At 40.8% G+C, this 27,224-nt stretch overlaps 2 protein-coding genes and 1 long non-coding RNA gene across 7 annotated transcripts in view; 1 reads left to right on the forward strand and 2 right to left on the reverse strand.

Moving 5' to 3' along the window:
- The window catches only part of ALDH1L2 (aldehyde dehydrogenase 1 family member L2), a 33,833-nt gene extending 18,988 nt beyond the window's left edge, over positions 1–14,845 (reverse strand). The window contains exons 1-6 of one of the 2 annotated variants that reach the window (XM_071728708.1): positions 14,752–14,823; positions 14,639–14,716; positions 8,853–8,994; positions 6,002–6,236; positions 2,380–2,545; positions 1,451–1,552 (exon numbers count right to left, since the gene is read on the reverse strand). In XM_071728708.1, coding sequence (XP_071584809.1) covers positions 1,451–1,552; positions 2,380–2,545; positions 6,002–6,236; positions 8,853–8,994; positions 14,639–14,716; positions 14,752–14,823 — 795 coding nt within the window. Of the gene's footprint in view, positions 1–1,450; positions 1,553–2,379; positions 2,546–6,001; positions 6,237–8,852; positions 8,995–14,638 lie in introns of both variants that reach the window. The other variant, XM_071728698.1, reaches the window with a different exon arrangement.
- A 4,852-nt stretch (positions 14,846–19,697) lies between these two features.
- Positions 19,698–22,093, reverse strand: LOC139796969 (uncharacterized). Its single transcript, XR_011726233.1, has 2 exons — positions 21,522–22,093; positions 19,698–21,396 (listed from the first exon to the last, which is right to left on the reverse strand). It is a non-coding gene; the product is annotated as an uncharacterized lncRNA (long non-coding RNA).
- A 977-nt stretch (positions 22,094–23,070) lies between these two features.
- WASHC4 (WASH complex subunit 4) overlaps positions 23,071–27,224 on the forward strand; it is a 48,235-nt gene continuing 44,081 nt past the window's right edge. For 3 of the 4 annotated variants that reach the window (XM_071728751.1, XM_071728733.1, XM_071728743.1), the window contains exon 1: positions 23,191–23,343. In XM_071728751.1, the coding sequence (XP_071584852.1) occupies positions 23,283–23,343 (61 nt within the window). In that variant the 5' untranslated portion in view covers positions 23,191–23,282. Of the gene's footprint in view, positions 23,344–27,224 lie in introns of all 4 variants that reach the window. The other variant, XM_071728759.1, reaches the window with a different exon arrangement.

A 27,224-nucleotide genomic window follows, 5' to 3' on the forward strand; every position in this document is an offset into this window, starting at 1 on the left:
CTTCTGTGTTCTCCACAGCCTGTATTTTTTATAGGTTCTCCTTCTCACACTAATGTAATGAAAACATAACCCCTGCTACTAGAAATTAATAAATAAATAATACTATGATTAACAAATTTAATGAACTCATTATAAATAGGTATGTCTGGGGTACCACCTTCTGTTGAAAATTATCTACTTAATGCCTGGATCCTAAGTTCTTCAACTAATCTACAAACTTCTATTAAAACGCTTTCTAATCTGTTACAAATGGTTTCATAATGGAATCCCTACTACAATTTGCAGTTCCTGAAAAACTTTATGGAAAAAGGAAATACTGTTTTCTGAAGACTCTCATGCACACTTAATATGTATATGTACAAAATGAATTTTAAAAAGTATCAGAGTAACTATTAAATTACAGAACCCAAGTATTCAGCATCCTTTTTAGTTTAAGCACAAAGAATATTTAGAAGCAAGCTATAAACCAATGAGAATAGTTTCAAAGCAGAGAGATGAAGCTAGTTAACTCCAAGGAAGCTCCTTATATATTGTGTTGTGTTATGTTATGTTATGTTATGTTATGTTATGTTATGTTATGTTATGCTATGCTATGCTATGCTATGCTATGCTATGCTATGCTATGCTATGCTATGCTTTGTTATATGGGTGAATAAAAATATCCCCATGCAAAGATATTACTTTCTAGGGTAAGTCAGATACTGAAATATGATAAAAAGCATGACCTACAATATTCAGGTGGAAAGGACTACATACACTATGGACAAGTGACTTAAATTGTTGGAGTAATTTTTTTTTATTATTATTATTATTTTTAATTTCTGCCCAGGTCTAGAAAAGGAAAAGAAGGTATTACTGGCAGCATTCATTATAATTTTATAGTAGCATTCCTAATTACAAAGAGGATCCAGCTAATGCAGTGGAGGTGCATATAGAATGTAATTCTTAAATGGGTAAATGGTATTCTTAAATTCTTAAATGGTAAACCTTTTTATATCTGTTATTCGTTTACATGACCTACGTGGCCACGGTCATTTTTTCCTGGTGCCAACAGGAAAAGTGCTAACACTTGCTTTTCCTAACATCAAATCTATTTCTGGTAGAGAATTTAATCTGTATTGTTGGTAAACAAAGACAACTATCTCCATTTAATGCTGTATCTTAAAATATGGTAACATATTAAGAATCCCCTGAAGATGCAGCTGCCATCTAGCTGCGTGTAGATGATCCCAAGTAGGACACCAAGTTTCTAAATATATATAATCACTGAAAAGGAATAAGAACTTAACTGGGGCTCCATTACATGCATCATTGGAGTTATCCCAGGAATAAGAAGTGGGGAAATAGCTGAGTTAAAATTCATGTTAACTTGATATCATTACTATTGTAATGTGAGTGAATAACAACTGTTCTAGCGATACGCACAAGCCACAATTTTATTTAACACTACCTCTGCATTTTCCTTTTTCTGGATCCCTTCATATGTTGCCCCTTCTTTAGGCTGAGGTATACGAGGGGCCTTACCATCAGCAATTAGATGTACAGCTTCCACCTAAGTGAAAAAGCAACAGATTTAATGTTAGCTTGGTTCACTTCTATACCTCACTCATACTTACGAATGACAGAAAGAAAACATTTTTTGCCACAAAGGGAACCAAAGATTCACAAAATCTAGGGGACAAATGCTACCCTGATTAACATATATATATATATATATGCTTACATTTATTTGACAGAAAAAATAGCCTCCGAAATTTGATAAGAGTACCCATTCAGCAAACATATAGCAGCTGCCTAGGTTCTCCAGGACCATAATGTGGGTCTGTATATTTGTATTTAACTCCTTTTTCTTTCTGCACTAGCTTATTTCCCTGCTTTCAAATGGAGGGAGAAAAAAATTCTCTAACAATCCATATGAGTATTTTTAATGCATTTTTTTTTTCTCCATTTTAAAACAAAACAGGACAAGCACAAAAAATCCAAAGCAAATCCACCAGGGTGGTGAACTTAAAACACCATCCCCCCTGTTTTTTCAACCTCACCCTTAACTTTCTGCTCTCTCTGAGACTGTAAAAAATTTCACCTTGTAAAAACATTCAAGAAATCCATGGAAAGAGCTACATTCCAGACAAATCTGACTCCTTGGCTTCTGTGGAAACAGGATATGCTCTGCCTGCAGACAGCAACAAATATTCTGGGGCCACCTCCGCAGCTGTTGTGAAGCAGCACAGCTCCACTGAAGCCTAGGATTAGGCTGAGCACCACAACCACTGTCTTTACAAATGTCTGCATCTTGTCTACATTTCTTTCCCTTCCAAATGCCAGCAGATGCTTTTCTTTTTTCCTTAAAATGCAGATATTTACTCCAGCTAAACATACCATAGCCTTTACTCCTTCTGGGAAGAGAAACCGGTTATACAGGTCATCCACAGTATCATTTTGGCCAACATCACATTCTCGTTGCAGAAGAATTGGTCCAGTGTCCAAACCATCATCAGCCCAAAAAATAGTAAATCCTGCTTTCTTATCTCCTTGAATTAAAGTCCTAGACATAAAAAAAAAAAAAAAAAAAAAAAAAAAAAGCCTTGCAGTAAATACAGAGAGTATGAAAGCAGCCAGGGATGTCAACCCATCTGTTAGCCATTGATTTGTGTTAAGTAGATTGAAAAGAAAATCCTAACTATCTTTAATATTAGTTTCATTGTTTATTTCATAGTAAAAAACCCACAGGATACCATTGATGTATGATTTCCACAGTGACTCAAGAAATGCTGCAGCTGAATTGAGGGTGCCTGTCAAACAGATCATTGTGATAATTTAAGTATTATTAGTGGTTAAGACACACAGAGCAAAAAGTCTGCAATAGTTATGCTATAATGTGAAAGATGGAAGCACCTAGACAGCATATTATCTGAATAATTCAGTTTACTGGAATTAGCTAGGCTTCACAACTTACCCGATGGTCAGCAAGGGAAATACAGTTGTCCCACAGCTGAAAAAGCACTGAACTAAGAGAGGAAAATTATAGATATGCAACTGTTTAAGGAAAAGTTATTAAGGGAATTTATATCCAGCCAGATTCTCAGCTGTTGTGAATGAACAATACTTACAACAGACCCACACCGATTTACGGCAGCTCAGGATCTGCTTCTGAATCTGAAGGGAACTTCAGCCATTGAGATTTCCAGTTCTCCTTTGGAACTGCAGGTGCCTCAGAATGATGGATAATCTAACAGATGTGTGTTCAAGGGAGCAGCCAGAAATGGAGACATATGTATCTTTCCTACAGGCTTTTAACCATTTGTCTGTATGAAACATCAATGCTGTTTTCTGTAAGACACATCTCATGCAAGTATTCCCTTGGCAGTCCACATTGTACCAGCACAATCTCTCACCTAAGAGATGCCCTATAACCCTGAAAAATCACTATTAATTGTAAACACTGAAAATTACATTATCAAAAGGAGTAAAGAACACATTTGTGCAGAACGAGGAACAAACTCCAAAGACAACTTAGGAAGCTGTCGGGTTCACAGAAGTGAAATCTTGCAGAAGTTTGGGTAGCCCATATCAGCTCATCCACACATTGAAGCAGCATCTCTTCCGTTTTATATTATGTAAAGATGCCAAAAGAGCAACCTGGTGAGAAGTGTATGTGCTCTGCATGGTTAGAGAAGAAGAAGGTGCCATGAGCAAATGTCCCTGATGATGAATATGTGGCAGGATGAGAACTACCAGGTGCCTCCTCTGGCCACCAGCTTCCTCTGCACGAAGATGCTGACAACTAAGTGGCAGAATCTGGAAAAGGCTGTAAAGGGTGGAGTGAGGAACCCTTACAAGCCCAGGATGCTTCTTTGAGCCTGGTGCCCCTTTAGCCATGCTCAGTTCCCAGATACTTCCTTGGTCACACTGCAAGGAGAAAAGGTCAGATCTTCACCAGGGCTGTAGCCACGAAAGATGAAAGACACTGAGATGAGAGTAAAAGGTGTGAGGGTGAAACACAAGATTCAGCTAAGTCCAGAGTCGGGCCACATCCTAACTTAGTTTGAAGATCTTTGGACAACAGCTTTTACCTGAGAAAGGCAGGAGTGGTGCTTACAGAAGTAATATGAAAAATATTCAGGGTCTCAGAAACTTCATGAAAGAAACATCTTCCTGTGGAACAGACCTTGATGAACTTTCCCTCCATGGAAACATCTTTCTAGAGCTCTCTAGATGTGCAGTTCCAGTTTGATAATGGAGTGCATGGAGTAAAAGTACCTCTTTTTCTAGTCATATCCTACTACCTGATCTCTTTGCTGACTGCTCTCTCACTTTTGAATAAGAATGAGCAATTTATCCTTATTCACCTTCCCATGTTTTTCATGGCTTAATACATGAATGGCATATTTCCTTCCCAATAATGTCTTCTCCAGTCTGAAGACTTGGAGATTTCTCTCGCATCATGTGGAAGTTCTCCTGTACCTTTGACCATCTTTCTTAGCCTTTTCTGAATAATTTCTGTCCCCTTCATGTTCTGAGATGCAGATAGTATTTAAAATATTTCCATGGTCTCTTTCATGAGCAGCAAAAACTGACTTGAATTTTATTGATGCTTGCATCTAGTTATGTTTTTTAACTTTGATTTTGGGCACCCATTTTCTTTATCACATTTTTATATTATCATATTTACCCATTTGTGTAGAAAACGTATTTTTCTTTTTTAACAGATTGAAATTCAGACTGATATCTGTGGTTTCTTGGCTTTTTCTCTGAGCCTTGCTCTTGCTGTTTTCCAGATTCCTTCACCAATACAATCCAAAGGAAAAGAAACCCGTAGAACTTTTGGTTAAAAGTTCCCTGGTCCTGACAAGAGATTCTTATTCATCCATCAGTTTATCTAAAATCTGTTCTAGTCACAGTTCAGCTCAAGAGAATTGTTTTGACTTACTCTACACAAAAAAGGAATTTCCTACTATGTATTCCTACTACATATTTCCTACTATGATATTCTCTTTGGTAAACATCTCTTTTATACTGAATACCTCTATTACCCTACATACCTCCCATCTAAAATGCATTTGAGAAAATAGTTACTATTCAGTTTTACACCTTGAAAAGCTGGGTTGTTTTGGTTTTTTTCTTTTCTTTTCTGGACTGCCTTACTCTCATCTTACACCCATTTTGCCAGAGTTTACACTCTTTTTTATTTTACTCACTTGGACACAACTCCCACATTGCGAAGGACTTCCTTATGTCTCTAGTAGTCTCCTTAACTCCTCTGTTTAAAAACTTCAGCTTAGCATTTTTTTCCATTGTTTTTTTTAAAAAAACACCAAAATAAGCCTTTACTTCGATTCTACAACATTTTGATAATCACCATACCACCTGTAATATTTGTAAAATAAATTTGTAAAATTGTTTCTTCATATTTAGACAATTCCTTATCAGTGTTAAACACTATGATAACAGCACTTCTGTTGTCACAAGGATGCCAGATCTGAGTCTGCTGTGGTCATTATTCCAGCGTGGTTCTTGCACAGTCAGATTTTGAATTTAGCCATGTGCTTAGGATGGCTAAAGGAACACAGGCTAAAAGATAGGCTTAAGAACACAGTGTGATAAGGCTTTATGGCTTTGTTCTCATGGATTCTCTTAATTCTTCTCCCTTCTGGGGAAATTTAGGCTCTTCATCAAGCCCTTTTGTGACAGTGTTTGTGGAGGATGAGCTAAGAGAACAGTGTTCTGCCTGTGAAAACGACAGATTGTTGATTTGCCTGTGTAAGTAAATCAAATGAATGTGCAGATCACATCTCCCCAGAACAACAATTACACTTGCACTGGAAATCATAATGAATCTTAGGTATGAAATGCAGTTCATGAACCAAATACTCAGCTGCTTCAGGGAAGCTCCTTCAGAGCAGTTGCAAGCCAACAGAACAGCATCAGCATTCAGGAGAGTGATGGGTAGGGCCCAACACCCCAACGTGACACACGTGGAGTTCTGGTGAACAACACTCACCAGTTGATTGCAGAAGCTCCTCGGTGGCGTGGTAGGATGGATGGGTGGTAAATAATCGAGCCATGTTTTGGGCAGTCAATAACATCCATGGGGATGAACTGTGTACAGAAGGGGAGGACATTGAGCTCTGCTCCAACAGATTTGTAGGCTGCAACTACTTCCTGGATAGGCTTCCCTTTAGCTCTCCATCTGGGGAACTTAAAAACTGGAGTGCCGTCCTTCTCTGCTGCCAGTGCTGAGGGGCAAGAACAATTTTCTTTTTTAATTCACATTTGGCAATTAAAAATGAAAAAAGAAAGATACTGTGTAACAAGTCAAGCAGATCATCACCTGCAGGATTACAAAGTGCCCTTTGTACCATTTTGTATGTTATTTAAAAACCTTTGTACCTGGATAGATTTTATTATGCCTTTGATTCATATTCCTACAGCTTATGTTATTCTCAACTATTCACAGTTATGACTTGGTTATAAGTGCCAGTGAAAGCAAAAAGAATGGTGAATGCTATTGACTATTTAACAGTCTTCATTTCTTCTCTAGTCATTACATTTGCCTACAACAGGTTTGTTTTAGCAGAACTTAATTTTCCACTTCAGCTATTTGTATGTGAATACAAATCACACTACACACAACTAAGATTCACTAAGCCAGAAGCATTTTGCCATGTAGTGCAAATAACAACAGCTGCTAGAGACCTTCAGTCATTTCTTCAGAATTCTGTTTACTGATGCCTTCTGGATATGCTTCCATTTATATGTGAGACACATAGTTACACCCAAAATTAGGCTCCAAGGTCAGAAAAAATAACAGCACCAGTTGATGGAGTTTTTAGGTATTAAATAAGTTCTACTGCACAACTGATTAATAACTCATCACAGTGAGGACTCTGTAGAGTTGGACTCTACAGCTGTTGACTTACGTGTGTAATAGGAAGAAAACAGGAAACAAAAAGAGGTATGGAGAATTAATCTGATTTAGTTTATTTTTCTAACTACATTTTTGTACTTTCCTTTATCTTTTTCCATTCTGGAATTGGACCTTGAGTTTGACCAGAAGTATCTTTAGCCTATTAACCTAAGTCTGGAGTAAAACTTAATAAAATGTCAATCCATGGACATCACTGTGTACCACAATAGCTCTTAGAAATAAAAATTGCAGCTGTCAGATGATAGAGAAACATTAGCAAATTTCACCGGAGACTTAAGCCTGTTGAGTCATCTGGAAGTAAACAGCAACAAAGGATCTAGTAATTTTTTTTCATTAGCAGAGCAATACATTAATTTTATGGTTCTGTTAAAATAAATATATTATTGAAATCAGTGAAAGATTTGCTTAATTTCATCTGCAGTGTAATATCTGTACAACAACAGTTTATATAATGTAACCAAGCATTATGGCATACTTTCAGAGCTGGGTGGTTGAATTCTCTTTTTTTAAACTAACACTTGCCTCCAATTCTTTAAAGTGTGACTAAAGCTTTTAATAGGGAGAATTACAGAATGTAATAAACTTGAGAAATGCTAATTTAGGAGTGCCATAGCCTAAGTAAGAAGAAATTTATGTTTGATTTTTCTGTTGTAAGAGTTCTGTAAAAACACGTCAGGGCATGACCAAAAAATAATAATAAAAAATTTCTTAAGACAGCTCATGGAATGTAGAGTTAGTTATTCATAAAGGCATTCTGGTACTTCTGTTTCCTAATTATATTAATTCACTGCTTTTGCAACACTGAAGAAAAGAAGGAAAGAAGGAAAGAAGGAAAGAAGGAAAGAAAGAAGGAAAAGAAGGAAAGAAAGAAGGAAAGAAAGAAGGAAAGAAGGAAAGAAAGAAGGAAAGAAAGAAGGAAAGAAAGAAGGAAAGAAGGAAAGAAAGAAGGAAAAGAAGGAAAGAAAGAAGGAAAGAAAGAAGGAAAGAAGGAAAGAAAGAAGGAAAGAAAGAAAGAAGGAAAGAAAGAAGGAAAGAAAGAAGGAAAGAAAGAAAGAAAGAAAGAAAGAAAGAAAGAAAGAAAGAAAGAAAGAAAGAAAGAAAGAAAGAAAGAAAGAAAGAAAGAAAGAAAGAAAGAAAGAAAGAAAGAAAGAAAGAAAGAAAGAAAGAAAGAAAGAAAGAAAGAAAGAAAGAAAGAAAGAAAGAAAGAAAGAAAGAAAGAAAGAAAGAAAGAAAGAAAGAAAGAAAGAAAGAAAGAAAGAAAGAAAGAAAGAAAGAAAGAAAGAAAGAAAGGAAAGAAAGAAAAGAAAGTTACAAAGTTACAGTTCAGATTATTCCCAAGTAGCTTCCCTGTCACATTCCACTGTGTGCCTACAATTCTGCATACCTGAATACCTCTCAAGCAACAACTCTTTCTTTAGAAAGCCCCAAAAATTCATAAGCATTTTAGCAATGGAAAAAGGGACGAGGTTCTCCATAGTCCAAGTGCAAGAGAAACAGGCTCTGCAGATACAGTGCTGCATGCAAGCTCTCCAGAAAGGGCAGAAAGCCAGAGATAAACTGCCTGGAGTATCCCAGGCACACAGTGGAACAGGTGACAGACATCCAGGCTTAAATACAGGCTCAGCAGCTATTTGCTTCAAGATACCATTCAGGATGACTGCCTCCAGGATATACACTCAAATAAGGTACACAGATTAATTTATTTTTTAAACATCATAATGTATGACCCTGCACAGTTACAGAAAGCTATTAAATACTGACTAAGGTCAGACTTGTTCTGGGACTTGTGTTTGTTGTAGTCCTTGTGCTGGATCCAGTGTAATAAAGGCATCATATGCAAGTCATTCCCATATAGATATCAACTTCTCACGAAAATGCAAGTTTATGCCTGTAATTTTAACATCTGGAGTAAGGTTACACTTACCCAAAGGATCAGCTTGTCCATTCTTGTCAGGCACTGTGAATACTCCCACGACTTTATGGCCCTCTTTTCTCAGCTTGTTATAAACTTCTTGACCAAAAATACTTTGACCTATGAGGGCCAGCTTCAGCTTATGTTGGTAAGTCTGGTAAAAAAAAATTAAAACAAGTCATGTTCTAGGAAGCAAAGAAAATACACCATTGTTTATGTTTCACTCTTGCTCCTTCTTGATCAATGTTCAATTTTGATTTCATATGGACTATTCTTTCTACCCAAATCTACCCTGTCTTTGAAAGAATAAAAATTGATTTTTTGAGATTAATGACAGAGAGAATACACTTGAGATAGGACCCACTCCTTGATACAAGAGGCAAAACGAGTTGCATGATCTTATTTTTAGTCACAACTAATATGATTTAAAAAAACTAACTTTATACTATTTTTTTAAACAAACACGTAAAACATTTTTCTGGGCATAACTTAGGTGCCTTGGACATGTTCCTTAAATCCCTTTTTAAATGGTGGCATATTATTTGTGGTTAATATATACAGGTTAAAGAAGACAAACCTGCATTGTTCCTGCCAAGTTAAAAGTAATGTTCACCCATTGACCCTCCTCCAAGCGACTACTGCAGGGTTCCTTTGTTTGACTCCCACAGCCTTCTGCATTTGCATTCCAGTACACTTAAAAGCTTTAAGCTTCTTCAGACTGAGTATGTGCCAATAAGTGTGCCAACTTCTTCTTTTTAGGATAGTTATAATCACAACACTACTATGATATCAGGATATCATGTAATGCTACATTATTCAAGTGCTTGCACCCTGAGAAAACAATTTTCTCCACAGTCTATTTAGAACTGAGGGACAGTTGTGCACCCCTCCCACCCTACCTCCAGTCTCTTGCCTCCAACACCTCCTTTATCCCAGAACTGGTATTCCTGTAGCTGCAAGAAATGGATTAGGGTGTCAGGATAGGGAGGCATTGTCCTGACAAAATGCAGCTTATTCTTAACTGGATGTATTGCTAATCTAATTCATCACCCTGCCACAAGTCCTAACACAGGTCCAGGAGGGGAGCAGGAATGAGCATGAAGGCACTGGCAGAAGGGTGGAATCATCCCTTATGAGGGATGCCTTTGCATCAGCTTCTGGAAACCTTTGAAAAACAAATTGACTACCAGGCCTGGCTGATGAGGAAAGGTCCAGAGAGAATAAATAGAAAACTTAACATCCTCCTCCTCAGAATGCCTGAAGGATGGGTAGAAAATAAATCCACATACTCCTCACCTTTATTCTTAACTTCTTCCTTCCCAACTGGACTTTGACTTCCATTTATTAGAATGACCCATTAGATGCCATAAGATCAGAATGATAATGACAAATCAAAGTGCTGTCTGAATATCTTAACCACATGGCTGGAACATGAGGATACCTTGACTTAGTGGGTTATTGTCCAGAGCAAATGGTCCGGACTGCCCATCAGATCATATGACAAATTCTATGACAAACAGAAATGTCCTGAAAAACAGGTTACTGAAAACCACAGCCTGTTTCGTTTCACAGCTGAAATATTATGGATGTGTTTTGCTGGTTTCAAGTTACACTTTAGTTGTGCAGATGGCCTTAGAACAGTGAGTTACGAACAGGTAGGCTCCATTACAAGAATATTGAAGTGTGCTTTTTATTTTTTATATAAACAAAAGGAAATAATTATTTGTCTAGAGATAGTATTTTCCCTCAAAATGAAATTGCATTAGTCTGCACCAGTGCATCTGCAGTAGTAACAAGTAACAAGATACACAGGTAGACATAACTCTGGTTCTTGCAAAATCAGATTGTTATAGTAGGATGATCAAAAACTTCTGTGAAGCTGGTGATGATAATATTCCTAATCTATGCTGCAATGCTGGCCGTAATGCATAAAATATGGCCACTGTTTTGTTCTTCAAAAACATATGACCTTGCTCTGAATCACAAGGAGCACAACTTATCATTGCAATACTTATCTATCAAGGCTCAATGAATATAGGTAGATCTCATTACCAGTATTTTACGACTGATATATTTGCTTTTACAGCAGAAATGTTGCTGAATTATAAGAAGCAGTCATCCGATTTTCCTGATTACTTTAACTACAGCAGGAAAGCTGGAAGAAGATTAAACTGCTGGATCACTGAGCATGTCTGGCATGGTATAAAATCCTCAGATTTCTATACAGTGCTAATTTGCAGTGGTAGCCCAACTAGTATATTGAAGAAACTTTAAAGGTAGTCCAGATTGGAGTTATTTACTCTACTTTCATTTTTTGTTGACATCTCTCAGTAAAAACAAGACTGGAAGGGATCTCTTTAGCAAATCTAGTCCTCTGTCATCACAAGCAATCATGTCCTATGATTACTTTGATGAATTTATCTGACCTCCACTTTCTAATACTTTAAAAATACTGCTGTACTGTTACTTTTCTGATTCTTGACCAATCTTGTAATTTTCTGTCCAATTTTATCACCACTTTAAGAGCTCCTTTTTTCTCCACGCATTCATCAAGTGTTAATAAAATATACATTCTCTACTCCTAGACTCAACTCTTAGTTCATGTTTCCCAGTGAATAAATCTGATTCTCATATTACATGGAACTGCATACCAGTTCCACTTCCAAATTTCAGTTGCTGTAAATCAACATGCTTCCAGTAAAGCTACAAATGCTTGATTTCTGCTAGTTGTGGGAACAAGTCAACACATGGTGAGAAGCAAATGGGGAACACAGTCCCCAGAGGAACAAAAAGACCCCAAAATGGCAAAATTGAGAAGACTGAAGGCTAAGTCCTGCTTCTTCATTGTAGCACACAACAACACCAGCCTGGCAGCAAAACAGCTTTGCTGTCTCACACTTATAGCAAGTTACCCAAATGGAGACTGATTTCAATTGCAAGATGGATTTGGCACTCGTGCTGTGACCAGGGATTCTTGAATTACTTTCTCAATGAATGGCACGCATGTACTGCATGCTTTCAACTAACATCTGGCTTAGGCATGGCAATTTGCTTGTGACATGTTAACACATAAGCTGTCACCATCAGAAAGGTGGGGCCAAACCCACAAGTCACCCATGCACAGGATTTCTACGGAGTTTAAAAGAAAGACAGAAAGAAAGACAGACAGAAAGACAGAAAGACAGACAGAAAGACAGACAGAAAGACAGACAGAAAGACAGAAAGACAGAAAGACAGACAGAAAGACAGACAGAAAGACAGAAAGACAGACAGAAAGACAGAAAGACAGAAAGACAGAAAGACAGACAGAAAGACAGACAGAAAGACAGAAAGACAGAAAGACAGAAAGAAAGAGAGAAAGAAAGACAGAAAGAAAGACAGAAAGACAGAAAGACAGAAAGAAAGACAGAAAGACAGAAAGACAGAAAGAAAGACAGAAAGACAGAAAGAAAGCCAGAAAGCAAGAAAGCAAGAAAGCAAGAAAGCAAGAAAGAAAGAAAGAAAGAAAGAGAGAAAGAAAAGAAGTCCTATATGTGTAAGGATTTGCATGATCAGACCACAAATTCAAACCTTCATTTTATGTCTTAATTGAAAATTGACAGTTGTACCAAATTGAAGCTGAAAGTTCTGTAAGATTACACAGGAATGAAAAGCAGCCTGGTGCTTGCTTTCTTATTACATGGCACATTTTGACCAGCTTACCATCACTGCAACTCATCAAGAAGTTTTCAAGAAGCAAACTCATTAAAGAACAGTAAAACAAACTAGCTGTTGAATAATGTGCTAGATAGATGCTGGATCACTAGTTATTATGACAGTACTGACAAAAAAATAGGAATTTCGAACTTAGTGCTCACTGTAATTCTGTTGCTTTCATTGTCTCAACTTTTAATTTCTTCTTTAACGTCCTATTCTGCTTCAATTATAAAACAGATAAATATTAATTCTGTTCCCCTATTCAAGTGTTCCCACTCCATATGAAGAAAATATGATAAAAGTAAAGCATTAAAAACCTGAGTATTTGTACCAACAGTCTTATCTTGAGTGCTCAACTTGTCTCAAAGTCAGATTTATTTTCAGTCAGATTTTCTTGTCCCAGTATGAAAGTACAGGTTTAGGTTTAAGCTCTATATTTAATATTCTGGCCATAAAATCTGTTGATACAATGCTAGAATATATTTTACAGTGGCTCATTAAAATATAAATAGTATTTTAATGTTTGCTTCCATTCTATTGTGGGTCTTTTTGCTACAAAACATCTAACTAAAAATAAAACTAATAAATAGAATTTACCAGTGCATAAAGAAGCATCCTGACAAACACTGGTAACTGTTTTGTCAAGTTCTAGTTCCTAAAAATGACAAGTCCAAGAGCTACATTTTCTTCCCTTAGAAGAGTTCAATGTTACAAAACCTATCCATATGAGACTATTTACTTCACAGATAAAAGTAATTTTCTATTACTGCAAATATATTTTTGTGTATATAACATTCAATTGGGTATCAGTTTCTAATCAAATTTTTCAAAGGCAAAAATTTAGTAACTGCTACCCTGGTTATGAAATTTACTGTTATGGAGATTACAATATTTTATTTATTCTGAGAATTTAATGAAGCTAGTAAATATTTTCATGTTGCTTCTTTCAAAAATTAAATGTAGAGTTATGCCTGCTTTGAAAAGAAGTACTGCAATTTTATTTCTATTGAGGATCCCCCTACATGTGCTGAATTCCAGTGCCTCCTAATAGAAAACTGTTGTAGAGCCTTCCCTCCCATCTACACATCCACAGGCAATGTGCTCTCATCACTCATTCATTCTCATCATTCATTCTCATTTCTTTGGCACTGCTGATTCCATTTCCAAAAAGCTTGTGTTAAATCTATTTATTCCAACCCTTTCCATGCAGATAACTTAGTAGGACTGCTGTCTTCAGGCTAAACCAAACTTGAAACAAAGAACAGTCTTTAGGGGGGAAAAAAAGAAAATACAAATCTTCTCCCAGGCTCATTAAGCTTGCCAGAGCTGCACATCTGGACAATTTGAATGGGGAGAGGCTTTGGGGGAGCCGTTCCTCGCAGGAGTTCTGCAGTCCATACCTCTGACAGGACATACAGAACAGCTCGGAACCAATGCGCAGGGCTGCAAAAGACAGAGCCATGGGGTGAAGAGGAATTCAGGCCATCAGGCAGGGCCACTTCAGCCCCCGAGCAACCAGCACCCCAGAACTGGGAATTGGAGATGAGAAGGTCACAAACTAAAGACTCCCCTCCTAGGCCAAAGCGAGGGGCTTCTCTCCAGCACCGGGGACGGGCACGGTGCTTCCTAACTGAGCAGGCAACCCCTCAGCTTCCCACTGGGAAAATTCGGTGTGAGGGAGGCAGCGAGCAGACACACTCACATTGTTCGCGACACACGGCTGATGACTGCCGAGTACCACAGCATCGCCGGTGCCCGCTCCCTGCAGCTGCCAGGCACATCCCTGCAGGATGCAGCGCCCAGATGATGGCTGCGATCCCGCTCCCAGGGCGAGATGATGGTTCTGCACCCAAACCAAGCCCTTTCCCGAACCCTCCCTACCTTCCCGCGCCTGCACGCACTTTACTAAAACCCCGGCGAGACAATGCCCGTCACTCTCCATGCCCCCTCCTACCCCTTCCCCCCTTCTCGCTCGGCCCCTCGCTGCCCTACGGCCGAACAGCCCCCGTCTCTCGCCCCCGGCACCTCACAGGGGAAGGGGCAAGGAGTGGGAGGAGGGGAAGGGGAACGCGTCCTCCGCTGCCCGCCCCCACCTTACTCACCGCCGCCGTCGTGCAGATGGTCCGCAGCAGCCGGGGGCCTGTTCGCAGCATCTTGCCGGGGCTCCGCCGGACCCCCGGCTCCCTCGGTCGCCCGGCGCAGACCGAGCCAGCACGGCGGCGGCAGCCGAGCTCTTCGTCTGATGCAACCCGCGCCGATGCCTCTGGCGCGCCGCCAGACCCTGCATCCGCGGCCGCGGCGGCGCGGCCCCGCCCGGGCGGCCGGGGGCTGTAGCCCCGCGGAGGTGGGCGGAGAGCCAGCCAAGGGCCCCTGCCCTCCGCTCCCCCTGCGAGGCGCAACCCCCGGCGGAGAGTTGTGCCCTGCCCGGGTGTCCCGAGGGCAGGGACTGGAGGCGTGGGGTGAGCGGCTCCCGGCACACATGCGGGGACATGCGAGTCACGGGCACCTGGGTGGCATTCTGTGGCACGGGGAGCGTGGGGCGCCCCTCGTCCTCCCCTGCCGCGGGGTCACTGCGGTCCCTTGGCCATGAACCCGCCTGAGAGGCAGCGGAGCCGATCATCTCCAGCTTGGTCCTCTCTCCCGAGGGTGTAGGCGCGACATTGGTGTAAGGGTTGTCACAGGCAAAGATCATCGAGGTTATCGAAACGCGTTTTTAGTTTACAGCGTGCCCAAAATGCTAGTAAGGAGGCTAAAAAAACCACTCATGACTTTCTGGAAGCCCATCTCACCAATACAAGAGGGCATGGTCTCTCTCTCTTGTGCCAGGGGAGGTTTAGGTTGGATATTAGAATTAATTTCTTTACAGAGAGGGTGATCAAGCATTGGAATGGGCTGCCCCAGGAAGTGGTGGATTCTCCGTCCCTGGAGATATTTAAAAAGAGAGTGGATGTGGCACTCAGTGCCATGGTCTGGTAACTGCAGGGGTAGTGGATCAAGGTTTGGACTTGATGATCTCTGAGGTCCCCTCCAACCCAGCCAATTCTATGATTCTATGAATATCACAGGGGGCCTACAAGAAATCTGGGGAGGGACTTTTTGCTAGGGAATGGAGTGACAGGATGAGGGGCAAGGGTTTGAAGCTGAAAAAGACTTACTTTAGATTAGGAGGAAATTATTTAGTGTGAGGGTGGTGACACACTGGAACAGGTTGCCCAGAGAAGCTGTGGATGCCCCCGCCCTGGAAGTGTTCAAGGACTGGTTGGATGGAGCTTTGAGCAATCTGGTCTATCACGAGGTGTCCTTGCCCACGGCAGGGGGGTTGGAACTCGATCTTTAAGGTCCCTTCCAACCCAAACTATTCTATGATTCTATGATTCAACTTTTTAAGCAGCTCATTCTACTTCATCATTTATAAAAATAGCATTTGAGGTCATTTATTAACATAAAGGTTTCAACTTCAATATTTTTCTAAAGTCACAACAAAATCTTCTTGTCAGAAGTATTAATTAGATCTTGAAAACATTAATTCAAAGTGTTAAAAAAAATCAGAAGCAGATGAGAATGACTCCAAAAGGCATATGAATAGCAAACTCCAAAGTTTGGCAGTAAGCATGGTGGTAAAACAAGCCTAATTGCAAATTGAGTCAGGTTTATAATCCAGCAATACTTAAAGAACTGGGGTGAGTAAAAGGCTGAAATACACTGTTCCTGTCAAGAAAACATAGAAGCAAAAAATTAAAAACTTGGCCATTATGTGGCTGAGATGTGAGCCACATCAGAAAGATCAGAGGCAACTTTTAAGCCAAATTCATGACCTGCAGAGATACAACTGCAGTAGGAAATACAGTGGACAAAGTCTTGCCTAGCACTTGTAAACATCTGTTTCTCACCTATTTTTTTTTATGCTTTCCTGAAAAAGAACTGTGATGTTAATGTCTGGGGTGCCCAGCCTCTTCTTCAGGGTATTTGAGTTGCTCAGCTGTCCCTGAAAGGAGAGCACTGCTTTAGAACTGCTGCTCCCTCCATGGCTGGGGGAAAGGGGAAGGTGAGGCACAGCAAGAGGCAAATAGTGCCAGTCCCAAAGGAAGGAGGAAATCAAGGTGCTACACATGGTAAAATCAAGATGGTACAACCCCGTGGAGTAAATTTGCAAAAGGGCTTGCATGATGACTCTCATAACATAATTCATTCCTTGATTTATTCCTCTGTAGCAAAACTTTATCCTGCCCTTTATTCAAGGCTCTTCTCAGTCCTGTAAGTGTATGTGTCAGCATAAAGTCTTTGAAATAGACCACTGGACCTTGCTTTTCCAATAAGAATTCAGCAATGAAAATCAGTATTCAGTTCAGTGGTGAAAAACCTAGGGGCATATTTCGCTCACTTCAATGAAGATTCTTCTCATTATACCTTCATTTGGAGTGTGTGGTGATTTATTACATTATGGAATAGTTAGCTAAGGGGATGAGTGAGTTCCTTTGCCTTGAGATATTAACATCTAAACTAGCAGAATTCATCAAAAAGTCCCACTAATAAAGAGGGAGAATATGTATGTACATAGTATCTGTGGTACTATGGGTTTAGAAAGGTGTACAGTATTTCCAGATTTTTATTAAGAAGGCTACAAGATTTTGCTTTCTGGCTTCTTTTTAAAATAAAATATATTCCGTGGTTATTGGATACTTCCATGTATACCCTTGCCATATGAGGCCAGGGTATATGGCCTCATATTTTCTAATTATCTCACATAAAATCTATCAAATTTCATTGCTAGAAGTGTTCAGCTTTTTTGTTTTTTTTTTAAATACTCCTTTTTAAAATTGTACAATAAAAGCATTAAAAGTCAAAAACTTGTTGGACTAAACCACATCATTTAGCTGTGCAGGCACTGTTGGTCTGAAATGTCTAGTTTTAATCTTATTTTTGAATTAGCAGCTTCATTAAGGAAGATTAATTGCACAGTTTGATAGGTCATGCTGTAGCAATACAGGGACTGTACACACACTTGCATGAGATCTGCAACTCATCAAAACCACTTGGTGCTCAAATAGAAAATATTTGGACATCTAGTCCTTACTAAAGGAACCATTTCACTGCCTTAGAGAGGAAGAAGAATCAGTGTGTGTGTGTAGTCTTCCTACAGCTTGATGTTAAGTTGCACAAATTCCATACAATTGTACATTTTTTGGCACTAAGAAAATGATTAAATATTCTCATGGTTATTATGCCCTCCTCTGGGCTTTATCTTGTTCAGAAAAAGTGACACAATGTATTCTCCACTGATTTGTGCATCTGTCAGGAAAATACCTTGCAAATTATCAAAATTTCTTGTTATCAATGGATAAATATGCAATAGATTTGGAGCACATTTTATACACTAAGTTTTCTCACCTGATTTTTTTTCTTCCAGTTCTGATCCTTGTTTCCTAACGCCAAAGTTTAGATTTGGAAAAGAGCCTGCAATTATCATACAATCATAGAATAATAGACTCATAAAACGTTAAGAGATTGGAAGGGATCTCTAGAGATCATCCAGTCCAGCCCCCCTGCCAAGCAGGGTCACCTAGGGCAGGCCACACAGGAATGCATCCAGGTGGGTTTTGAAAGTCTCCAGAGAAGGAGACTCCACAACCTCTCTGGGCAGCCTGTTCCAGTGCTCCATCACCCTTGTAGTAAAGAAGTTTCTCCTCATGTTGAGGTGGAACTTGCTATGTTCTAGCTTAAACCCATTATTCCCTGACCTATTACAGGGCATCACCAAAAAGAGATTTCCACTCTTGACACCCACCCCTTAGGTGTTTATTATTAATAATCCTTAATAAGCCTCCCAGCATGGGCTGCCCCTTTTCTATCTTCTAATTTTCCAGAGATGTATGACAGCAAGTTGCAAAAGCAGGTATGTGGATATATATAAAAAAACTATTTAGGAGCTAAATGTGCTTGTTCACCAAAACATCCCCACCAAACAGTATGTTTAAATGTGCCAAAATGTACATAAGCAAATGTAAGTCTTAATGCACCTGAACACTGTAAATCCTTGATTTGTGTGAAGCAAAAATTAGTCAGCGTCTTTGAAGATATCATCAAGACTTGGCAAGATCATTAGGGGAGGCTGCATTCCATAGGATGCTGAATACCTGCAAATATTGAAGTGCCTGCTCAGAATCTTCCAGGATTTGCTTTCTTCTGAAAAATCATGCCCTGCGATTCAATAATCAACTAAATTAGCTCTGCATAAGTTTTTTGTTTGTTTGTTTTGGTGGTGTTCTATTTTTGTTTTGTTTTTCTGTTGCAAATCAGCCTTGCTGAAGCTTTTCATAATGAATACAGATTTGGTCACAACTCAGGCTCAAATTCCTCAGTACTTTCAAGTTCACCCACACAGTTTTAAAGACTGAGTAATTAAAAAAAAAAAAACAACAGAGTAATACTTTGTACTGGTTATTTCCCAAGTTAACTGCATGACAAGTTTGAACTAAAATTTTATACAACAGAAACTTTTCATGTTTTTCTACTTCCTAAGCAAGATTTAATGGGAAAGTTATTTCTTGTTTATCTCTGCAACATTTATATTTAAAATTTGCTTTTTTTTTTTTTTTCCCCCAGTGGGTCTTAACTTCATTTCAGGCCCGACTTTTAAGGCTTTTAGAATGTACCGATAGGGATTTTCTGTCATGCAGACAACCATTTAAAACCTTATTCTTGATGTGTTGTTTTTCCAGAGTAACCAAAAGGTGGCATACTGTTGATGAGGAAATGGAATTATTTTATCAGTTTAACTTGTAGAAAGAATTATGACATGACTTATGCCTTACTCATAATCAAATGCATAATGCATAAATCGAAGTCTCCCAAATTCCACAGCACAGAATAGAAACTACTTCTGCAAAAGCTGGTGTCATATTTGTGGAACAGCACTGCAAAGAGCAGATCTTGGATAGTAAATCCTTTCTGGGAATCCTGCCATGAAAACTTTGAGCAAGAACATTATTTGACTTAAAATAATCAGGGAGCTGAGCATTAATTGTTCCACAGACATGGAATGTACAGTACAGTTGCTTTGCTGCAGACCCAGCAAGCCAAATTCTTTCTCCTATAAGTAACTACACTTCCATTAATCTTGGTATAGCTTTGCCTGTCTGTATAAGAAATTCACACTCTGGGTGCTTTTCACTAGGCTTTTCTTTATTATTATTTTTACAAAATGTTTAAATGCCTGTTAAACTACTCAATAAGGTTTCAAACATCATTAAAATATTGTTTAAAAATACCAGGTAAGTGTATTGTCCGATGTTGAATGATACTTCCAACCAGGTTAATTAAAAGGAAAAAGTACATCATGGAATCAAGCCCTTGTTGATTTGTGAATTCAAAGGTACCTGGACTCTTTCCTTGATAAATAGTATGGTCACAGTACCATATAAATACTACCATATTTTTGACTTTGTTCTCTCACCTATCCTTTCTAGTACTCAAATTTAACAAGTCATTTCAGCTGACTCATATTTATGATCATATTTCACTCACTTCATGTGGAAGTCCAATATGAAATTTTACTTTCATGATCATTTTGGTCTGGTCAAAAGTAATTATTGTTTTCTCAACTATGGCTGTGTTCAGTAATATTCAGCTTACCAAAAAACACATTATAAAACAAAGTAAAAGGACTTTTCTGATCATTGTATTATCTCAAGATGCTAACTGATATTTGAGCAATCTTACCAACTTCTGTAGGCTTGAATCAAATAAAAGTTTCCTGGTACAAACGAAAGCTGTGAGCATAACCTGATTTTCAGAAATCTTTGTAAAATATTGATAACTTCACACAAACAAACAGGATAAAGCCACTGACATTAAACTTATCAAACAAAGTTGAGCTAGACTTGCTGTCACTAGAACTGTCAGCTTCAAGATCAAGTCTAAATCAGATTTTCAGAGGAAACAGGAATTCTTGCAGCATCTAGAATTGACCTAAATAGTGTCAGTAACAAAACGCTGCCACCTAGTGAGCCAAAGGAAAACCCAGCAATGCATCATGAATGACAGCATAAAATTTAATGGTGAACTTGTTTTGAGTCCAGTTGTGATTTTATCACAACAGTTATGGAGCCTCCTGATCATTTTTTAAGAAATAAAATATTTCAGTACATTTTCTTTTAAAATAATTTACTTTTCCATATTCAAAAATAACTGTTGCATCAGCTTATGCCATGGGGATCAAGGTGCACTCTTTGGTGTGGCCACTGTATAGAACAATTTGGTTACCCTGCACTCAGTTTTGACAATCTCAGAACCTTACAATGAACAAGCCTAATGTATTTTACCCTTTAGAAACTTAGTTCTCATGTGAGGAAGGGAGGGCCCTACCGAGTGCCAGTTCTACAAGTTTCTCTCTTGTCTCCTCTGACAGAACTCAAGGACAGGTTTTTTTCTGAGACAGGTAACAAAAAGCCTCATGACTAGTTTTTAAGCAGCAGCTTTCCTTAGCTGAAAGAAAGGGTATTTCGTTTCAAAGAAAGTACCTGAGGTTTGTAGAGAAAATTTTCCTATGCTTTTGTTTTTCAAAACTGGAAGACATACCTTGGCTTTGAACATACGTATAGCAGCTCTACTGAGTTCAGTGAAAACCTCACCTGCATGACTGGAGACGGAATGTCCCGCATAAATTGTGGATTCATTTTGTGTGATACTTATCATCTCCCTAGACACAACTGTGCTCGCTGTCAGCTGTCAACATCCTTCACAATAAAACTTCTAGGGGCATTAAAAAACTCAATATAAACAGCTTAAGTCTTCATAGAAGCTGATGACTGGAGAAGACATATTCACGTTATGATTCTTTTACATTTACCGAAGTAGAGCTCTGTCCCATAAAAAAATAATATGCAATTTCACACAAAACTGATTTTGATCTCTTCTTTCCCAGACCCAGGTGGGTCTCTTAAAATGCACTTTGAGTAAGTAAAAATTCAACAGCAATAAACCTACCCACCAATCTTTCCTCCCTATAGACATTTAAAAATCAACAGATTCCAAAGGATGGATTTCTTCTAACAAGAAAACAATTACAGTAGGTGCTATTTTCAGACTTTTGGTATTACACAGTTTGCTTTGATGGATGATCCTGTGCTTACATCTCTCATTGGAATTGCTATTTTTGGTGCCATTTTCCTGACTGAAATTGCTGATGCTCCTGGTGATACAGCTTTTGAAGCTACTTCCTTTTCTGCTGATGCTACAGATTCTACTGAGGTAATGGAATATCTGTGGTCATCGCTAATGGCCCTGAATGGCTACTTCCCTTACTATCCAAAGTACTTCTATTTTTGTTCTTTGATATTACACCCATCAGGCCCCTGAAAAAAAAATAAGAAGCAAACAAACAAAACCAAACCAACAGAAAAACCCAGCAGTGACTTGACTGCATGCAGGTAAGTACCTCATGGCTCTGTGAGACAACAAATGACAGTGAGATGCTCAGGTGGCACTATCGCAGCAGTCGCCCCATGCAGCTGTCTCTGAGCTCCAGACCCTTCCCCAGAGCTGGGACAGTTCCTCTCCTCTCCCTCTCCTCTCCTCTCCGTCTCCCTCTCCTCTCTCTCTTCCTCTCCTCTCCTCTCTTCTCCCCTTCTCTTCTCTCTCCTTTCACCTTCTCTTCTCTTCTCTTCTCTTCTCTTCTCTTCTCTTCTCTTCTCTCTTCTCTCTTCTCTCTTCTCTCTTCTCTCTTCTCTCTTCTCTCTTCTCTCTTCTCTCTTCTCTCTTCTCTCTTCTCTCTTCTCTCTTCTCTCTTCTCTCTTCTCTTCTCTTCTCTTCTCTTCTCTTCTCTTCTCTTCTCTTCTCTTCTCTTCTCTTTTCTCTTTCCTCTCTCCTTTACCTCTCCTCTCCCTTTCCTCTCCTTCCTTCCTTCCTCCAGCATCAGAAAGGGGAAGTGCTGAGAGGGACTTGGGGGGGTGTCACACACTACCGGCTGTACCCGAGAGTTTTTCCCCTTCTCAGTACCGCGACAGAGGCGTGGAATCCCTGTGAGAGGGATGGGGCCCTGGAGACCAGGGGAAAAGCAGAAAAGCTCCCAAAACCCCGGTGCCTCAGAGACAGGCCTTGGCTCACCAAAGCGATCAGATCACACATGCCAGGGTTGGGGGCGGAGGGGGTGAGGAAGGAGATGAGACTAAGGCTCCCGTGTCGCACCGCACCCCTGAGGAGCCGCTCCTCGCTCCGCAGGAACGCGGGCAGCCCCACCGCCCGCTCTCTTCCCTTCTCTCTGCTTGCTCCCCGCCCTCTCTCCCTCTGCTTTAACCCCCCCCGACCTCCGCTACCGGGGACAGCACCCCGCGGCACCGACACCTGAGAGGCGGCCCGCCGAGCCGGTAAGGAGCCGCAGCGCCCGGGGCAGCATCCCGCAGGGCAGGCACTGGGGCAGGGCGCGGCGGGGCGGAGCGGTGCTGGGCACACAGCCCCGCCTCAGGGGCGCCTGGGGAGAGAGAGGCGAGGGGGGAGTCGGAGGGGGGCGGTGGGGGTGCTGTGTAGCGGCCGTCCCGGCGGGGTCGCTGCCGCCCATCCCGGAGCCCCAGTGCCGACCCCTCCGGCACCAACTCCCCTTCCTTTTTCCCTTCCCTTTCCCTTTCCCTTCCGCCTCCATTTCCCAGCGTGCGGCGCGGGGGCCGGCCAGGAAGTCTCGTGCGCCTGAGTCAGGGGAGGAGGCGGAGCCGCTGCCGGGCGCGGGTGGCGGCGGCTGCAGCGGCGGCGGCGATGGCGCTGGAGACCCTCTCGCCGGACTGGGAGTTCGACCGCCTGGACGACGGCTCGCAGAGTGAGCCCGAGGGAGGGCGGGCGAGCGGGGCGGGGCGAGGCGAGGCGAGGCGGGAGGCACCCGCCGGGCGAGTCTCGGCGGGGCTGCGGCGGTAACCGCCAGAGGAACGGTGGGAAGGCGCGGGCTGAGGGGACCCCCGTTCCTTTCCCGGCCCTGAGCCCCTCCTGGCCCCTCGCACCGCTGAACCCTCGCTGGGAACGGGAGGGAGGAAAGGAAGGAAGGAAGCAAGGAAGCGGGAGGAAGCAGTTGTGGGAGCTGAGCGGGGTCACGCCGCGCCCCCAGCTTCCCTCAGAGACCCCGCTCGGTGCGGCGAGACGGGCGCTCGTCTCACCCCTTCCCCCCGCTGCCAGCCGAGTGCTGCCCGGCCTCCGGTTAGGCCTCCGGTTAGGGCTGTCGCGGTGACCTTTTTTACCTCCCATCACCCCCTCCATGGTTATCGGGGGTTGTTTGGGGTGAGAGAATGGCTATCCCAACCCTTCATCTTTTACCCCCCCTGGGCGGAGTCATAGAATTATAGAAATCATAGAAATTTTCAGCGTTGGAAGGGGCCTTAAAGATCTTGTTCCAACCCCCTTGCCGTGGGCAGGGACACCTCCCACTAGATAAGGTTGCTCAGAGCCCCCTCCAGCTTGGCCTTGGACACTTCCAGGGATGGAGTCGTCTCCAGTGGCCCTAACCTGGCAGGGAGGGAGCAAGCAGGCTGACGAGCTTGACTTTTTTTTTTTTTTTTTTTTTCCCTTGCTCGAACAGGGGCAGGGGAGAGCTTGTAATGGCTATGCTGTGCCTTTCCTTCCCCATCATTTGTCGTGGCTCACAAATTTTTGCAGTTACTTCCTCCGTTAGCTAGAGAACTCATGTAGAGATAATTCAGTTGTATGTGGATTCCCTTGGTAAAGGATTTCTGGCATGGAGCTGGGTGGTCACTTGCAGTTTCGCCTTTGAAAATAAACACCACCTTGCAATGCTTAAGGCTTTGATAGTGAGTTTGTATGTCTGTCAAAATCCATGTTTCTCGCACCCGTGGAGGTGACCTACTTTCTAAATGGGGAATGTGTATGGCTGTCACGCTGAAATACACGCTGTAAAGTGAACTGTGCCAAATTAACTACACCAGGTGTTGCTGTGCAAATATGTCACTCGTGGACCAACTGTTTCACATATAATGTTATCTTGAGGGATGATACTGCTCATGACATATTAATTAAATCTGGATTTCAGTGGAAATTGAAACTGTAGTGAGTAGAAGTTTTTACCAGTCCTCTAGCTTTGGAGTGGATAATGATGCTTTTATGCAAAATGACAGTTCTGTGCTAGTTTGTCTGTGACATTGTACAGTTACGAGGACTTTACATGACATAATATGTTCCATTAGCACCATCTGCATGGTGAACAAACAGGCTGATCTTCCCTTGAGACCAGCACTCGATGTTCTTCTAGGAAAAAGCAAAAAAACCCCAAAGAATTCTGTCACTTGAAAAGCACTTTTTGTTGTTGTTGCCTACTTTGCTTTATACCTGAGTTACTAAGCTTTACCAATTATAACATCCTTAGCTGAGGACACAAGAAACTAAGTCTTAGATATTTATGGATATAGCACTTGAAAATCCTGCTGTGGCAGTAAGTCTACTGAATTATGATTTTGTTGATTTTATGCAAGAAGATAAGATTAAGTTGGGGGACCTGTACTGCTGCATAGATTTCTCACACTATTCTAATTATAATGCTTTAATTTTATCTCCTAAGAAACTAAATTAAACTTTATTTTAAAGAGATAACACCTTGTGTGTGTATGTGTGCTGCTCTGAAGAAAAACTAAATACCTACTTTCTATGATTTTTTTAAAAATTTTCTTGTGAGCCTGTTTATTTAAGAAAACTTTACTGCATCTTAAAAAGCTTCCCCTATCTCCAAGTCATTTTTTCATCAGTTCAACCCTGTCTGCCTCTGGCTAGCTTTCACTCTCTTGCCTCTCTAAATGGTGAAAAAGTATTCACACCTGTCTCATGTTTTATATATGTTCAGTACAAGTGGCAAACTGATGATTAATAGTTAAGGTTTTGGAATTATTTAATATCAGTTATGTTGAGCGTAGCACTGTTCAAATCCATCCTTTGGCTGCTGGTAAGGTGACAAGCTTGAGGGTCTCCAGCAGAGTGCTGCTGTGAGATGTTGTTTGAGAAATGCCTCTTTCTGAAGGAATCAATTTGAACAGCACTGCCAATTTCCTGCTATTTTAAGGCTCAAAAACTTTTTCTGTTCTACCTGTAAAGGCACAATATCTCTGTCAGCTTCTGCGCTCTGAGTTTGTTTTTTGTGCAAAGGGAGAAGAGCAGATTGGGTTTATACTGCAGTGCACCTCTACAATAAATTTTCTGTGCTTTTCTACTAGTAAAGTACTGAAGCTGATGTGCTAAACTGTTCTGCAGGCCTCTGCATCCATCCATGGTTTACTGGTTTTCTGCAGCAGAGTTGCCAGGAGATGCACTGGAAGGAACCTGAAAGATGAGATCAATTTCATGTAATAAAATAATATGATGGTACAACTCAAGAGCTGCACATCACTGTCTGGAGTGCATGCTGCTGGTGGAATGTTTTTTGTTCACTTACTTCTTAACTGTCTACATCTGAAATTCAGTCTCCTTATTTTCACGGTGCCTGTGCACTGTCTGGCCAGCAGGTACAGGTAGAACCCCAGGGCTCTAATGCAGAACTTAGGGTGGGAGAATTTACTGTGCTTCTTGGATAGGATTTGCAGTCTGTATGCCCTTTGGCATTGCTGCTGGATTCAAAGTAGTAGTTTAGGATTCGTTCAGGACTTCACTGTAGTAATTGTGTGCCTGTGCCTGGTCCTTCTCATCTTTTTCTTATTAATCTGTCATTATTCATTCTTCCCTCTATGCCTGGTTCAGGGTCTCTGTTGAATATTTTCTTTCCCCAAATGATTCTATTTGATAATTGATTCAGCAGTGCTCTTCCACTGGAGTAGCTGTCAACTTCTATTTGGCTCCATGGTTGGCAACCTGGATGAGGAAAAGGTTAAACATACAGAATAACAGAATACAAGTTTTTTAACTTAATAGAGCAGCCTACTTGTGGAAATGTGAAAAAGCCAGATTTAAAGCTACATGAGAGTTGACTTCTTGTTTAGGAAAAGTTCAGCTATTCAGCTGACTTACATTCTCTTAACCTGTTTAGATAATCCTGTTTTCAACAAATGGTGGAAGATTGCAAGCTATGAGGTTCGTGATCTAATTACAGGGAGGACACTTCAGTCCTCGTGAGGAAAAAAAAAAGCCGTGTACTGAGCATAGAAGCCTTGAGCTGTAACCACTTACTCAGTAGTTCAGATTATGCAACTAAGTCAATAATTGTGTATAAATGGGGAGGGGCAGGACGGAGGGGTCCTGGTCAATGTCCAGGTGCTTAACAGAAGTTCTGCTTGAAGATGGGGAATTTGCAAATAGGGGGAGTGACTGAAAGCAAAAAACTTCCTGTGTAACGCTCAAATGACTTACTGACAGGTAGTGGGGAGAGGGAAGAGGGATTGCTGCAAACACAGCTGCTACTCAGGCCAAGACCCATTGCCTCAAAGTTCTAATATAATTGCATGTGTATTGGTTCAGTCAATGGCTAGATCATCTGCCCTGGAATAATTTTAATGGTCTTGTAATTAGCTTTTTTAAGATTTTAGTTTGAAAATACACTCAAATTTTGAAAATAGTTTTCTGCAAATGAGTTGGATGCTTGATATTCCTTAAATAGTATTTGGGTTTCTTTTTTTTTTTTTTTTTTAACTGATAGTTGTAGGATTGTATTTAAAGAAATACCTTTATACTAAAGATGCAGTTCTGTTAAAGAAAAATGCTGGGTCGAAATGATGT

This window comes from Heliangelus exortis, chromosome 1, assembly GCF_036169615.1.
Source record: "Heliangelus exortis chromosome 1, bHelExo1.hap1, whole genome shotgun sequence".
Taxonomy (NCBI): domain Eukaryota; kingdom Metazoa; phylum Chordata; class Aves; order Apodiformes; family Trochilidae; genus Heliangelus; species Heliangelus exortis.